Source organism: Rhamphochromis sp. 'chilingali' (genome assembly GCF_963969265.1).
Source record: "Rhamphochromis sp. 'chilingali' genome assembly, chromosome: 14".
NCBI lineage: Eukaryota > Metazoa > Chordata > Actinopteri > Cichliformes > Cichlidae > Rhamphochromis > Rhamphochromis sp. 'chilingali'.
The window spans coordinates 29,563,184-29,578,348 of NC_137941.1; the positions used below are offsets into that span (position 1 = coordinate 29,563,184).

The following is a 15,165-nucleotide window of genomic DNA, read 5'->3' on the forward strand; positions in this document are numbered from 1 at the left end:
AAAACAGCAATTTCTCAAACAGGTCATGAAGCTCTTTGACTTGGCTCATGAAAGTCATAACCCCCCCACTAATTTTGGCTACACTTAAAGACGACCTATAAGGAGAGACTATAGCAAATGTACACCAAGTATGTCTTTAAACATTTATTGGTGTAAACTGTGTGATAGGACATTGCTCTCTCTGTGTGGAAAGCCCTACAAACATTCAGGTTTCGGTTTAAGGACTCCCTTTTAACAGGAAGAAAGCTCTGGCCGAACCAGGCCCAGGGAGGGGCAGCCAAGTGACAAGTTGGGGGGTGAGGGCAAAGAGAAGAGAGTGAGACAGGTCACAATTAAAATGACCAAAAGTTGTATTACCAGGATGCTTCAACAATGAAACAAAACAGTTTCAACTTTGAAATGAAATCAGCTTTTGATGAGAGAATAAATTGACACTACACAGATAAAAAGGAGTTGAGCTGTCTCCTGCACGATGGCAGCTGGGCACACATGGCCTGCAGCAAGCCTACATTTGGCTCAGCAGTGAATGCAGGAAACACATCGTCTAGATGAGTGATTTCCAAAGTCTGGCCTGTGATACGGTCACAAATGAGCCAGAAAGGAATAAAGGACAGAAATCATATTTACGTTATTTATTTTTAGTCATTTTTCAATTACCATTTTTTACATAGTTTTTTTGGTCTCTGTTCAGTTCCAAATCAGTTGTTGTGGGGCCAAAGCGTTACCTTAAATCTCAATAATTTACACTAAGCAGCTGCTTTTATTACCTTTAATTTTCCAGCCATTATAAATGCAAATAGCTAATATCAGCCCGCCAATAATAAAGGTCCAATATAGTTTCATATTCATATTATTTTTTTCTACTTTATTCTTTCTTGCTTCCAGCCTTCGCCCTCTTACACTACGCCGTCTGGCCTGGCAAGTCATTTACAACACGAACGCTAATAAAACAGCAAACAGGAGTCACATGGCATCAGCCTCTAACTGGATGTTTTGTACACGCTCGTCTTTGCTAATAAGAATTAATGAACTGAAACAAAAGATTTGATATGAGCTGATTTCTCAGCCTCACAACCTGGAACTGGATTTAATGAGCAGCAAGGCTGTTGAGTAATTCTGCTGTGAGGAACTTATTTTTTTGCTTTATAACATTGTTAATATCATGTTTACAAATAAAAAAGACCTCTGAACTTGGAGACCAAGAAAACTTGATGTGTAGTATTTCACCGTTTTCCAAAATTACACAATCAACAAAAAAAACAGCTCTATTTTTACACTCCAGAAAATGTAAACAATTTAAAAAAAAAAGTGGATATGAAACGCTGACTGACTGCTTACTCAGTCATGATTTTTCAAAAGGCACAAAGAGAGCAACAGATAAAAGCAAACAAATATTAAAGGCAAAGGCAGCAGGGGCAGAGGATGGCTCGCTGATGAAGATGAAAAGAAAAGTGCAAAAACAGCAGAGCAAACAGCAGCAGAATGAGAGAGAGCTAACATCATCACAGGAGCAATGAAACCATAAACACAGCACATGCAATCTGATCAGTTTTAGAGTGACTGAGTTGAAGGTGGTGACTGGATGGGAAGGACTTGAGAATAGTTTGAGGCAGAGCTGTGATTGGACAAAACAGGGCTCTAAATAATCTATACTTTTGTTTATTCATTTTTAAAATGCTACATCAGCGCTGCACAATTACTGCAAAGGGTGCCTTTTAGAGCAACCACAGACAGCATAACAAGAACGTAAATTCTGGGTCTAAAAAAGTGAACCTGCATTCTTTTTACAGAGGGAAACTCTTGTGTTTGCAGAAAGCATACTGGTTGTACAGAAATCTACAAGAAAACCACCATACATCTCTATTGCTCTGTGGCTCAATGACTAGTTCATGATGAAACTCTTTTTGTAACATTTATGACTTTTCCAAGTGTCAGAAAAGAGGATTATGTTCATTGGCTACGCACCTGTCAATCACGTTATTGGAAAGTGAGAGTCTGGTCCAGCCCTTAACTGGTCATACTTTTTTATCACATATGAAGAGTATGAAGAGTATAAAACACACAGATGGCTAAAATGCTACCAGGAGCCTGAAAGGTGGTGACATGGTGGCTACGTCCATCTTTTATGCTGTCTGTGAGATTAACATGTAAACACTGTCAAAGACTTAAACATTTATTTGCGAATGCAAAATTCAAAGCTCTGCTTTCAAAGTATTTGCCTCTCTCTCCCATCCAGGACACCAACAGCTACATAAACTGCAGAGGAGACAAAAGAAAACTACAAGCTGAAAATGAATGAAAGAATAAAATCAGTTAGTTGATGCTGTGAGGGTGTAAACAGAAAGTTAGTTCTGTGAGTCCTCTGTGTTCTCTCAGCAGTAACACTAACACGTATGATTAGGTTAATAAAATAACTACATAAAATCCTTTTAGCAATGAACAGTGTATTTGAAATGAACCATAACAAGCATGTACTCCCTGAGCGTGATTGCTGAGCAAATCCACAGAGGAAACACTGGACAGCAGCAGAGAAGCCAGAGCAGGTGAACGATTACAGAGGCCTAGAGGAACGTGACCACTTTTGTACAAGACTGTATTTCTGCAGTGCCGCATGAAATATGCATTTGTTTGTCAGTATCTGGAGCGACGTTTTATAGCAGATTTCATTAGATGTTCAGATTTAAGCTTCTAACGTTGATCAAGACTTTTTAAAGGCCAATTCTTTGATTTTGTGGCTGTACGGCTATAGCTGTAGTGTGATATTGAAATCTTTCTCCCTGTATTTTATTTTGTTGATGAAGTTAAAAGCTGGGAATGTTTTCTGCAGGATACATTTTGTCTTGAACTGAAAAATGACTCTCCAGGTGTTCTGAAATATGTTTAGTCACCGTGCAAGCCAATTAGATCAGCTGTAAATGACCAAGAATGGAAGCATGAACTAAAACACACTGCGTGAGGATGAGAGAGAAAACAATCTCTCCTTTAGCTTTTTAAGCAGGCTGAAATGAAAAATATGTCTAAACAAAAAAACAACAACAAAAAACCCAGCAGTGATTTTAAAGTTTTTCAAAGTTTTATCAGAGATGCAAAAGAATTTCAGCAGGGAAAAGGAAAAGCTCTGAATCCCATTCTGGCAGGCCACGTTTACCCACTGACCCGGCTACCTGTATGTTCGGGGTCGATGGTTGAGGGTAGCGGTGCGGGCCGGACTTGGAAGCTGTCCCCCTGCCATATTGTTTCTGGTAGGGCTGGAGACATAATCATTGGGTACAACAGGGGGGCGCACAGGCTCCAGTGTCCTGTAGGGGGAGTTCTTCCTGTACATGCAAAACGTAAGGGTGAAGACAGGGTTAATGGGGAGACAAACTTGATTCTGGCGACAAAGGATCGCTCCTGAAAGTAACATTAAATAGCCACAAGCACACTTAAAGCATCAGTATTGATATGCAAGTACACCTTAATTCTGCAAGTGAGCTAGCTATAGCCTCCTTCCTGCTGTGGAACAAAAAGAATAAAATCGGTAAAGGTCATGTTCAAAGGCCAGTGTGTATTTTTAGAGAAATAAAATTCCTCCCACGTCACAGAGCTGTATGTAGAGAATAAGGACGAGTGAACGCCAACAGAGGAAAACAAAAAACTGACCAAAATCAGAGTGAAGCAATGGATCAGCACAATAAATGTCACTTACTGCATACACATAACACAAAGCAGGCACAGTGTCCACCTGGTTAACTCCTCCTCACGAATAATTACACAGTTACATCCAATATTTCAACAACCTATGAGTCATGTAATGCACCAGCAGTTATCACTGTAAGCAAAGAAAAAGACTGCATGATTTCCAAGCAGATTTACAGCCATTTATTTGGACTTTCTATTGGGGTTTCCCATTTATCCCATCTATTCTGTCTGCAAAGGATTCTGTTATTTCACCAAGTTTAAAGCGCGCAGTGTTAATCCAATCTGATTAACACTGGTGCTAAAGAAAGAACAGTCAAACTTAGACGGTGAAAACTCTGAATCGTCTGGGTTGTTATTTATGTGAGTGTGAGTCGTCAGAAGGCCTGTTGATTACAGCATTACGCCAGCTCACTGCTGTGATTTGTTCCTCGTCTCTCCACGCATGTTTGTGTTAGAGTGTGTGTGTGTGTTAGAGTGTGTGTGTGTACAGACATTTGGCTTGTGCACCAAAGCTCCAGTCAACTCAAAGTTCCAGCCAAGTGCTGAGCTGCTTCTGCTCCCTCATCCTTAGGGAACGCAAACACTTTCTCATCTTATTTGTTGTCATACTGCACCAAATGTCAGACTTGTGGACGTTAGGTTTAAAAAGTAGAATTATTTAAATAACAGAGAACTAGACAACTACCTATTCCTAACTTCTGTGTTGCTTATGAAATGAGACTGCAGTAGCGCAACATTGTAAGACTGTGTTGCATTACGGGTTGTTTGCAGTCTTGTGATAATCTTTGGCTAGTCAGGGCTCTTTCAGCAGGGAAAAAATCCTGCTGTGCTGTTCAACATGGTACAACAGGTGGCTGATCAGCAGGTTACAGGAAATAGGAAGCAGACAACACAGACTGAATGAGGCCACCTATCAGCCTACCTGCTGCACACAGACAATCAAAGTATTGCAATAAATATTGTAATAAGGTAATGCAGCAGCACGTAAGTTAGCTCCTCTAACCGGAGTCACTGACCTGGAGCTCTTAGGTTTGTTATTGCTGTTGGTGCCTTTTGGAGCATTTTCATGGAATTTACCCACCATTATCACTTAGTAACTGATGTGGACATTCCAAGAAGCTTGTGGTTCTCTTTTGGTGAATTCGATTTTACATGGCTGTAGCTTCCAAAAGTGAAGCCAGTAAATACATAAATACAAACCTGCATCCCTTTTTTTGGCCACCAGCGGATGATACCTGTGGTTAGAAAAAGGCTAATGGTCCTATAGAAGTCCGTGGAGAAATCAACCAAAAGAGGTTTAGAAAGTAGGATTATCCAGGAAATACTTATTGGTTAGCAACATGTGACTGACAACTCGTTAGCCAGTTAGTGTGTGGTTTCCTGTTAACATCCACACCTTGGTTGTCAAGTATCACAATACCAAGAGGGTGACGTCAGGTCAAGATGCTCATGTGAATCTCATAGTTGCTACAGCCGTCTTTTATACTGTCTCTGGCTGTATTCACAATGCTGCCTAGCGTTAGCTACTAATTAGCTAGTAAGCACTCCATCCTTTTAATCCAAATACAAGAACTTCTGGCTCAGAAGTACCAGCATGGTGGAAGGTCCAAACTCTTACGCTAAAGCCTCAAAATGTTGGGTCAAAATCGACAGCCAACATAACAGTGGTTACATCCATCTTTTATATTGTCTATGGTATATAGACTTATGTGTATTGTGCGAGCTAATTCAGCACACCTAAGCAGCATGGAAAGTGATAGGAAGACAGCATCTGCGGACTGTTCAAGACCCAATATTTACTCAAGAAAGCTGGACCCAGAGAAAGTAAGACAACGGGAATAAATAAGGAATAAGGAATGAGAAAGTTAAAAAAAAAAAGAGAGGAAGGAGTGAAATCGAGATGAAGATAAGGAGATAAGGAGAGAGAAAGAATGAGGGCTACAGCTGGGTGACCTAGATGTTTGAGGGGAGAGAACACAACAAGCTTTCACAACGCATGACGTTATTCCTCTGAGCACTGCATTTTACAGTGTGTGTGTGTGTGTGTGTGTGTGTGTGTGTGTGTGTGTGTGTGTGTGTGTGTGTGTGTCATTCCCTTCTGCCGGGTCAAATCTGTAATAAGCTTGCAGCAGGACGCTCCATCCTTCCACAAGACACAAACACACACAATCTGCAGCAGTTTCACACATGCACACGACTTATCTCAAAATCAGTTCAGAAAACAACACATCTGTGAGAGCAGATTTATCTTATCAGTCCATTTATATTGAAATTGGGATGCTGTGTAAAAACCACAAATAATCAGAAAGCAGCAATCTGCAAATTTCAAACCAATATTTTATTCACAACGGAGCATATGAAGGAGATTTTACCATTTCATGAAAAATATGGAATCACTAAATATGTCTCCAAACATTGGGGTGGGGGTGAGGGGGCATTAAAGGTATCATTTACTTTTCCAAGTTAGTGGCATTAGAAGGAAAAACAGGAGGAATATTTTTCAACTAATTAGGTTAATTGGCAACAGGTCAATAATATACTTGGGAATAAAAGACGGGCAGAGGTTAGTATTTCGAAATAATCTTCTTCAATGTAAAATTACAAAGACTTGAGTATTTCATCATTTACAGCAGCGGTCCCCAACCCCCGGGCCTCGGACCGGTACCGGTCCGTGAGTCGTTTGGTACCGGGCCGCGAGAGTTGAGGCTCAGGTGTGAAATGTATAGTTTTCAGGGTTTTTATCGGTTCTCAGTGTTATTTTGTTATCGTTTTTATCGTTAACTCTGTCTTCCTGGGTCTTTTCACGTGTGTTATGAATAAATCTTCTTTTTTCAGACAAGAATGGGACAACAGCTGGTCTCCTCAGTTCCCAGATGTTTACAGACTGTTGAGGTTGCTACACAATGAAAACAAGTAAACATGGTCCCGTCCCAACTTTTTTCCAAAATGAGCTAAAAAGGCCCAGCAGCGTCTCCACTTTCTGAGAGTGCTCAGGAGGAACAACCTGGAGGAGAGGCTGCTGGTGACATTTTACAGAGCCACCATAGAGAGCATCCTAACGTACGGCATAACAACATGGTATGCAGGGTGCTCAGCTGCAGACAGGAAAGTACTGCAGAGGGTCATCAACACAGCCCAGAAGATCACTGGCTGCTCTCTGCCCAGCCTGGAGGTCACTGCAAACTCTCGGTACCTCAGCAGAGCTGGCAATATCATCAAGGACCACTCTCACCCCAGCAACCAACTGTTTGAACTATTACTGTCAGGCCGACGGTACAGGTCACATAAAACCAGGACAAACAGATTCAGGGATAGCTTCTTTCCCAGAGCTATCACCGTAGTAAATAAGCACAAAAACAATTGAACCTATTCCATACCGTCACTGTCATTATATTATGCTGCTATTCATACTGTCATTATATTAATGCTGCTATCCTGTATATATTGTACATACTATTGTTTGAGTACTTACGATTGTTTTTTTGTACTTTTTATATTTTACATTTATATTTATTATTGAAACTTGCACCAAGGGAGTGGCACTCCAATTTCGTTGTACTCTGTACAATGACAATAAAGGCTATTCTATTCTAATATTTTTCATGAAATAGAAAATGGTCACAGTTTAAACATCTGCTATGTTTTATATGTTCTACTGAGAAAAAAAAATGGGGTTATGAGATTTGCAAATAAATGCATTCTGTTTTTGTTTACATTTTACGCAGCGTCACAACTTTTCCAAAATTGGATTTTATCCCATGGAGGCCATACTACTCACACATTTAAGAAAAAAAATTGAGACAAATACTCAAGTTCCAATAAATACACAGAACATTCACTTATATTAAACCATGGAAGCACAAAGGATAAGACAAGGTGAATACTAGTAAGGGAAAGAAGATACACATGTGGGAGTGTTGGTGCTAGGCTGTGTACATACCCCAAGATGCCCTTGCCTGCCCTTGGAGGGCTGGGCGGTTTTTGTGTGGGAGGGTTGGACCGAGACAGACCCGCTCCAAGTTTCATGTTCGGCTGACCATTCACCTGTGAGAACAAACCGTGTTAATGCTCAGCGCTCAGCTCAGGCCTTTCACAGAGCCAACATATCAGTAGCTAGCCAAAACAACATCACCCCTGTGTAGCTCACCCCATTCTGCTGAAACAGCTTTAAAACATCAGGTCCTAGAGTCCACCTCTACCGTGTCCTATGATACTGGGTAGAATGATTTATAAGTCCTTTAAGACCTTCAGGACTCATTCGAACATGTTCCAACACTAGCTGTCACTTCACGGTTGGACAGCAGGCAGGCTGTGCATTAAATAATACATTTATGAAAGGCACAGAACTCATTAACCAGGCTGCTATGATTTTTATATGAGAACTTATTAAGCATTCAATAGATTTTTATGATCAGGTGAAAATTGGCATGAAGAAAGGGGGCTGAGTGTAAAGAGACAGAGGGAGGAAGAGGAAGCTGATTCTAGCATATTTTGCTGCTTGGTTTGTTGACCACTGCAGTAATAGCACAGTAGTCACTTTCTTAGATCATTACTGCATTTATTGCTTTTCTAACGGCATTTTCCACATTACACAATTTCCTTCATTTATCACACACACTTCTAATCTGTGTAGGTGTTTTGTGCATCCTTACCTTGAACCTCAGCAACCACTTAATATGCCAATGACAGCAAATAGAAGAGAAAAGAAGAGACAGGGTAGTCTAAAGGTTAGTTACAGTGCAACAGTGCCATGCGAATACCAGCAGCCATTAGAGACAAAGGGCAGAAATACAGATGAAGAAGAGCTGGTGGACAGAAAAGTGAGGAGGAGGAGTGCAGTTAAAGAAATAATGGTGAAAGCACAATGCCTAGATAATTATTGCTACTTATCCTAAATAAAAACTATTTATTTACAAGTGCACACTCTACATGCTTAGAGAAAAACCGCGGCTCACTCAGTTATACACATAAACATGCAATTTCTATCCAATTCTTTTTAAAGAGATTTTTAAAAATGGATTTCTTATTAATAGATATGCAAACCTGGTACAGAGATATTCATTCAAGAGTTTACTAATGCTTGCAATACATAAAAAAAGAAGAGTAAAATAGAAAAGGTGGTACATGCACATGCTTGAGTGCATGGATGAGAATCTGTGTAATCATTTATAAACACTTGAATATGCGAGTTCATATGAACGGATGTTATTATATTCCCTCCTCATTACTCTGCCTACCTTGACTCCATGGCCAATGTCATCCAGGACGCTGTAGTCGATGGGCTTCCTGATGTAGCGCACTGGCCTCTCTGGATTGGCTGGAGCTACAATTTTATGAGCGCGAGACGTGTTTTTATTGGTGGTCAGGATGCCGATCTCCCGCCTCGCTACCTTCTCCTTGTGAATGTCAACGGTCTGGAAGAAGAAAAATGAAGGACGAGCAAATTAAGAAAAAAAACAAACAAACAAAAAAAAACAAATCACAAAAAAATAGCACTCATTTTAATGTGTCAGTGCTCCAAACTGAAAAGTGGAATATAAATGAATTGCTCCGGTGTGGACGCAGCTTAAGCTAGTAGCACCAACATAAATGCAATACCAGTGAGTTTAGCTGAGGTTGATGAGAAGGAAAGGTTAGAAGAAACTTTTTAAAATAGCTCTATAAATTATTATTATCACTTTGACCTTCAGATAATTCTATTGACCTTGAAGGAGAGGTCAGAGGTCAAATGTGACATATTTTAAATTTTTTATATGACACTTTCTATATGTTGACAACATACAAGACACTTGTAAGACTTCTAAGTTCTAAGGCTTTTTGTCCATTTTTGACCAATAAACCTTAAGCTGACCTTGGTGGATATGAGAAAAACTTTAATACAATATTGTGGCTCAAGAGTTGGGAGTTCGCCTTGTAATTGGAAGGTTGCTGGTTCGAGCCCCGGCTTGGACAGTCTCGGTCGTTGTGTCCTTGGGCAAGACACTTCACCCGTTGCCTACTGGTGGTGGTCAGAGGGCCCGGTGGCGCCAGTGTCCGGCAGCCTCGCCTCTGTCAGTGCGCCTCAGGGTGGCTGTGGCTACAATGTAGCTGCCATCACCAGTGTGTGACTGTGTGTGTGAATGGGTGGATGACAGGATGTGTAAAGCACTTTGGGGTCCTTAGGGACTAGTAAAGCGCTATATAAATACAGGCCATTTATTACAATGAGCGTACTCTACACACCTACAAAGTTCTATCAGTATTCATTCAAAGCTTTTCCAGCTATCATGTTTATAAAGGGAATAAAAAGCATGGATCCAGCGTTTTACCAAATACATAACCTCCTTGGCAGAGGTAACAATCACAATCAATCACGTTTAAATGGGAGCTTTGAAAAAAATAACTCAGGATTAAAACTTTGACATTAACATTTTTCTCTGCTAAATTAAGCTTCTTGTTTAATTAAGATGTTGATGCATGATGAGCGTCATTCTTAAGCAAGTGCAAACTTCATGTAGCATATTTCCCCTTGTTGAGTGAGGGACATACTCATTACATGTTTTAGTCTAGAACAGAAACCTGTACACTCCTGTGTGTATTAGAAGTGCACCACAGTGATGGTGTCCTGAATCGCTTTGGTCCTGGATGTTCCTTTCACTTCAAAATTATTACTGGAAACATGAAGTTTTGAAACTTTGCTGCAGGCTGACAGCAGCTGCCTCCTCTCTCCAGAACAATGACACTTACAGCCTGGAGGGGGATACTTAAAGAGAGAAATGCCATTTATTCCACTACACTACTAAACTTATCCTAATTATTTTGCAGATTTAGACTCATAATACAAACTCAAATTGTCATGCTGCATGCGAAAACCAGGCTAAAGCCCAACATTCTTATTTTTTAAATTTGTTTTGGAAAAGGTGATAAATAACAATATGTGTTATTGCAATACTCAGCATATCGCAAAATGCTAAAAATCCCCACAATCGCATTGTGAGTGAAGTATTGTGTGTGTGGGGTGTTGGGTAAGTCCCACCTCTTGTCAAGAGGTTTGTTGGTTTATTTATTTGCAGTTATAGTCCAACGAGGTTAATCTACATTGTAGTGACAGCTTTGAGAGTCATCTGCACACTGTGAAGTTGAGATAATTGTTTGGCTCAGTCTGCATTTCTCGATGGCTTTTCCCAGGCTAAGTAGAAGTCTACTAATAAATTATGCTGTATTATGACAGATTACACTCTCCAGCAGTATATTATGTAGTAGCCAGTTTTTTCAAAGGTCAGTAAAAGTGTATTTGATTGTTTTAGAGCAGAGATGAGGAACTTCCACGCCAATAAAAACAGAGCATCCGGCCTGCGCTACGAGCACGCCGGGACATCTCTGCCTCACCTTCCACGACTCCTATCGGCCGCTGCAGCATGCAAATGCAAAATGGATTTTTTAAAGATCATCTCAGTGCAATTCCTCACCGCATGAAGCGTTCGCCTACACAACGGATGTGACTGTGTCTCACAGAACAGAAAGCGGCAATTATGACATGCAACCACAGCCTGGCCCGATATAACAGGGACAGAAGCATCTCATTATTTCTGCTTACAGAGCATTCCGATTATACTAATTATTCGGAGGTCCGACGAGGAGAATGGAGCCCCTGTACCACTGAAAACTACGATTATTCCTCAAAGCACAGAGTTGCTCTGTGAAGAGACTGTTGAGGATTTAAACACTCAGTGAATGAAAATAGCTCTTTTCTCAATAGAGTGCACTGAGCGACGTGTCAGCTCAGAGTTTTTCTAGGAACAGGAATAAGTTGGACACAGCTGCAGTGTGAGATGTGTGGGTGCAGAGTGTTGTGTAAGCCTGATCGGATCCCTGGCAGCACCACACACTTTCACTTCACTGTTGGGTGCAATCACACTTACAGGTGGTTTTATTCATCCAAGCAGCTGACAGAAACAAAATTAGAGCTCTGTGTTCTTTGTCATCCAACAGTTAGGACATAGTGATTACTGTTCATTTACTATAGCATCCAATATTACTGTAAGTCATGTAAACAAGATTAAAAGAACCCCTGCAGGAGAAACAGGAACACTGGTATCACATTTTAGAGTCTTCGTGGATTTGACGGTGATCGTACACAGAATTACGTTTGCATAGAGTATTAACCTGGTTCGAAAACACCCCGTCTCCATGATTCCAACATTACCCATTAACATTTAAAGGTACAAGTGTTTTTCACTTCACAGACAGAGCCGAACAGTGCACAGTGGCCTTTTAACGCTTCTCTGAAAACAGCTCCCTGCTGCTGCTGAAAAAGATGTTCTTATGCCGATAGAGTGAAACAAACGCGGTTTGAAGTTGTAGTCAGACAGCCAAACCCTGAGCTGAAGCTCATTATAAAACTCAAAGCAAAGAGGAGCCGCACACTCTCTCTACAGAGACACCATAAACATTGTGTCTGTTTTCATTGCATACACCATCATAAAAAATACTGATTTAAAGATTGTTTGATGCTTTAACCCTGAACCCTAAAAAAACCCATTACCAATCAAAGCCTGTTTATCTTAGTATAGTGTGTACAGAAAAAAAAAGGGCTAGTTTCTCCACCATCGCCACTTTCTGCTAATAATTTGACCTCTTTTCACTATGTTACTGCTGAACATTCTGCATTTTTGCCTCCTATTTGTAAACACAAACTCCTCCTGGGCTGCTGAACATAAATGCATTCATACATGATTGCATGTTCTGTTCTTTCATTTAGGAGCCCTCTTGCGGGTGTGTATAATTTTGTGCATTGTGTGTACCAGTGTCTTTGTATATGGGCCTTCCTGCTCACAAACTTCATATTTTAGATCATGTTTACAGTTTGAAACCTTCAGCGTGCCTCTGGACGCCTGACTTGGATAACAAAGGCAGTGCAAGGAGGAATTTTCATTAAACGTCATCCCTCACACGTACAAAGCGGCTGTTTAATCCTCTAAGAAGAAATGAGAACATTCAAAGTTCAGCAGACCTGTGAAATATGGTTGACGGAGCTCTCCATGCGGCGGAGTTGTGAGGCCTGGATGTCCAGCATCTGCAGCACATTGTTGGCCAGCGTGTTGATGAGGTAGGCGACGCTGGCCAAAGACTGTGTGGTGTAGCTCTTTGTTTCCTCCAGCGCCCGCTCCTTGTCTGCAGACTGCGGGGAGAGAGGAGACAGATTCAGGACAGGAGTCACAGAGTGCAACCATTTTACTCACAGACACAGACAGAAAAATGAAGCTTGGAAATGAGAAATATCACACGAACGTGGGGCTGATAAAACGGATGAGGATTTTTCAGACTAGAAATGTTCTATTACATGCCTTGCTTGCCCAGTCATGCTCAGGTGGACCTCGTTTGGCTAACTCCCTACTTAGTATGAATTTATGACGTGAATAATTGTAGTTGATCTGTGAAGCCTAGTTTGCAGCAAATCAATGAAATACCACAAAAATAGTGAGAAATGTCAAAACTAGTCCTCACAGTAACAGACATACACATGAATAAAACCTTTATGATTTCTGCTGGAATGTCACAGTCAGCATTTTATCGAGAGAAGCTGGCAGAATGTGTGTGTGTTTGCATGACTGCACGTGTCAGCATGCATCAGCAACTACATGTGTGAGTTCACATGTGTACTGTATGTATAAAGAGAGTGTGTGCATGCTTGTAAATCTCTGTGAGGACCAACATGTGATTTATAACTTAGGATCGAGGACATATGTGGGAAGTGAGGTCATTTTGGCTGTTCCTCACTTTTAAAATACGCCCTCCAACTGATCGGGGGATTTATAATTTATGTTATATAAAGGTCAGTGTTGAGCTGAGGGGCAAGGGAATTATGGTCCCCACGACTACAGAAAGCCCAACATGTGTGTGTATAATTGCTGAAACACAATGTAGGTCAGTGCAAACTCATTCACGCCCGAGGTTGACAAGAAACACACTGACATCTATGTGTGCCTCTGTGTTACACACGTACTCTCACACACACACAAACTACACACTTATAGAGACTTGAAATACATTATCAATAGACAACACCAACGGAAACACACACAAAGAGTTTGTGTCATAGGTTTAGATGACCCAGAGCCCTACATTCAGTCGCAGAGTCTAAACCATTAAAACTTCTTCAGTGACATAATTAAAGAAAACACTGAGAAGTGGTGTCACGAATCTCAAAGCAAACCAGCAAGTGCTTCACCAAGTCAGAGACACAATGCTGCATTTGAAGTCGCTATTGTTACAGCGTAAAAACAAAAACCGCACGCCGACATCATAATAAACTATGTGTGAGAGCAGAGCAAAAAGAAAAGAGAACAGCAGGTGTTACAGAGGCTCAAGCGGTGACCTCTGCCCTCAGCGAGCTGTGCAGCACTTTCCAGCTGTTTTAGGTGACGCCTGCTGTGACGGCTCAGCTCAGTGTTTTAACACTTCGAAGAGCACAGTGAGATTTTATTTTCATATTTTACATTCCAAATGGGTAGACAGAGAACTTGTAGCAAGTTCTATTTTTTCAACATTATATTTTTGTCACCGCGAGGGCTCGAATTCTCTGCCGTCTGCCTTATTAATGCTTCATGTGCTGATTCTAGGAATCTGGCAGTCTATTTGATTTATGAGACATAACATTTCTACATAAAGGTTGTGGACATCCCAGTGTAGTGTAATGGTGATCTTGTTTAGTGTTATCTGCTTAAATCAGGTCAGAATACACAGTGTAACAGTAACTGATTATCAGCAGTATGTCGAGGCTGCAGATGTCTGCACACTAAATTTATCACTGCTCCTCATTTCATCCATCACTCCATCCATGCATTTTCAATTGCTTATCCAGATCCAGATCCAGAGGCATTCCCAAGCCAGCTGTCCCCACTCCCATGCCCCCACACCTTGATAGGGAACAATGATATTTTAATTACTCTTAATTAAATTCCTAAAAATGTAATACAGTGATTTGTTTAAAAAAAAAAAAAAAAAAAAATCAATCAAAATTTATTTATATAGCACATTTTAAAGGCTGAAGTACACAAAAGTGCTTTCCAGTAAAATCATGATACAGATAAAAATCACAATATAAAATATAAATTACAGATATAAAATAATTACATAATCGAAATGCAAAGCCAGATGTAAATTACCCTAATTAGCCTTGAATGCCAGGTTAAACAAGTACGTTTTTAGACGTGATTTAAAAGATTGAATAGAATCTGATGCGCGAATATGAAGAGGAAGAATATTCCATAACCTGGGTGCAGCAACAGCAAAGGCACGGCCTCCTCTGGTCTTCAGCAGAGACCTAGGTTGCACTAAGAGCAGTTGGCCCGATGATCGTAGTGCTCTCTTAGGGCTATACAGACAGAGGAGATCAGCTAGGTAGTCAGGTGCCATATTATTTAGGATTTTATAAGTAAACAATAAAATTTTAAAATCAATTCGATATTTAATAGGAAGCCAGTGTAAGTTGGCCAGAACAGG

The 15,165-nt window shown here is 40.6% G+C and overlaps 2 protein-coding genes across 3 annotated transcripts in view; both read right to left on the bottom strand.

Moving 5' to 3' along the window:
- LOC308410028 (GDP-Man:Man(3)GlcNAc(2)-PP-Dol alpha-1,2-mannosyltransferase-like) overlaps positions 1 to 15,165 on the bottom strand; it is a 115,369-nt gene that overhangs the window by 37,620 nt on the left and 62,584 nt on the right. The window lies entirely within an intron of this gene.
- Positions 1 to 15,165, bottom strand: part of LOC308409682 (abl interactor 2-like) — a 30,984-nt gene that overhangs the window by 3,027 nt on the left and 12,792 nt on the right. For both annotated transcript variants that reach the window (XM_080902603.1, XM_080902602.1), the window contains exons 2-5: positions 12,674 to 12,841; positions 8,919 to 9,095; positions 7,622 to 7,725; positions 3,165 to 3,317 (exon numbers count right to left, since the gene is read on the bottom strand). In XM_080902603.1, the coding sequence (XP_080758729.1) occupies positions 3,165 to 3,317; positions 7,622 to 7,725; positions 8,919 to 9,095; positions 12,674 to 12,841 (602 nt within the window). The remainder of the gene's footprint in view (positions 1 to 3,164; positions 3,318 to 7,621; positions 7,726 to 8,918; positions 9,096 to 12,673; positions 12,842 to 15,165) is intronic.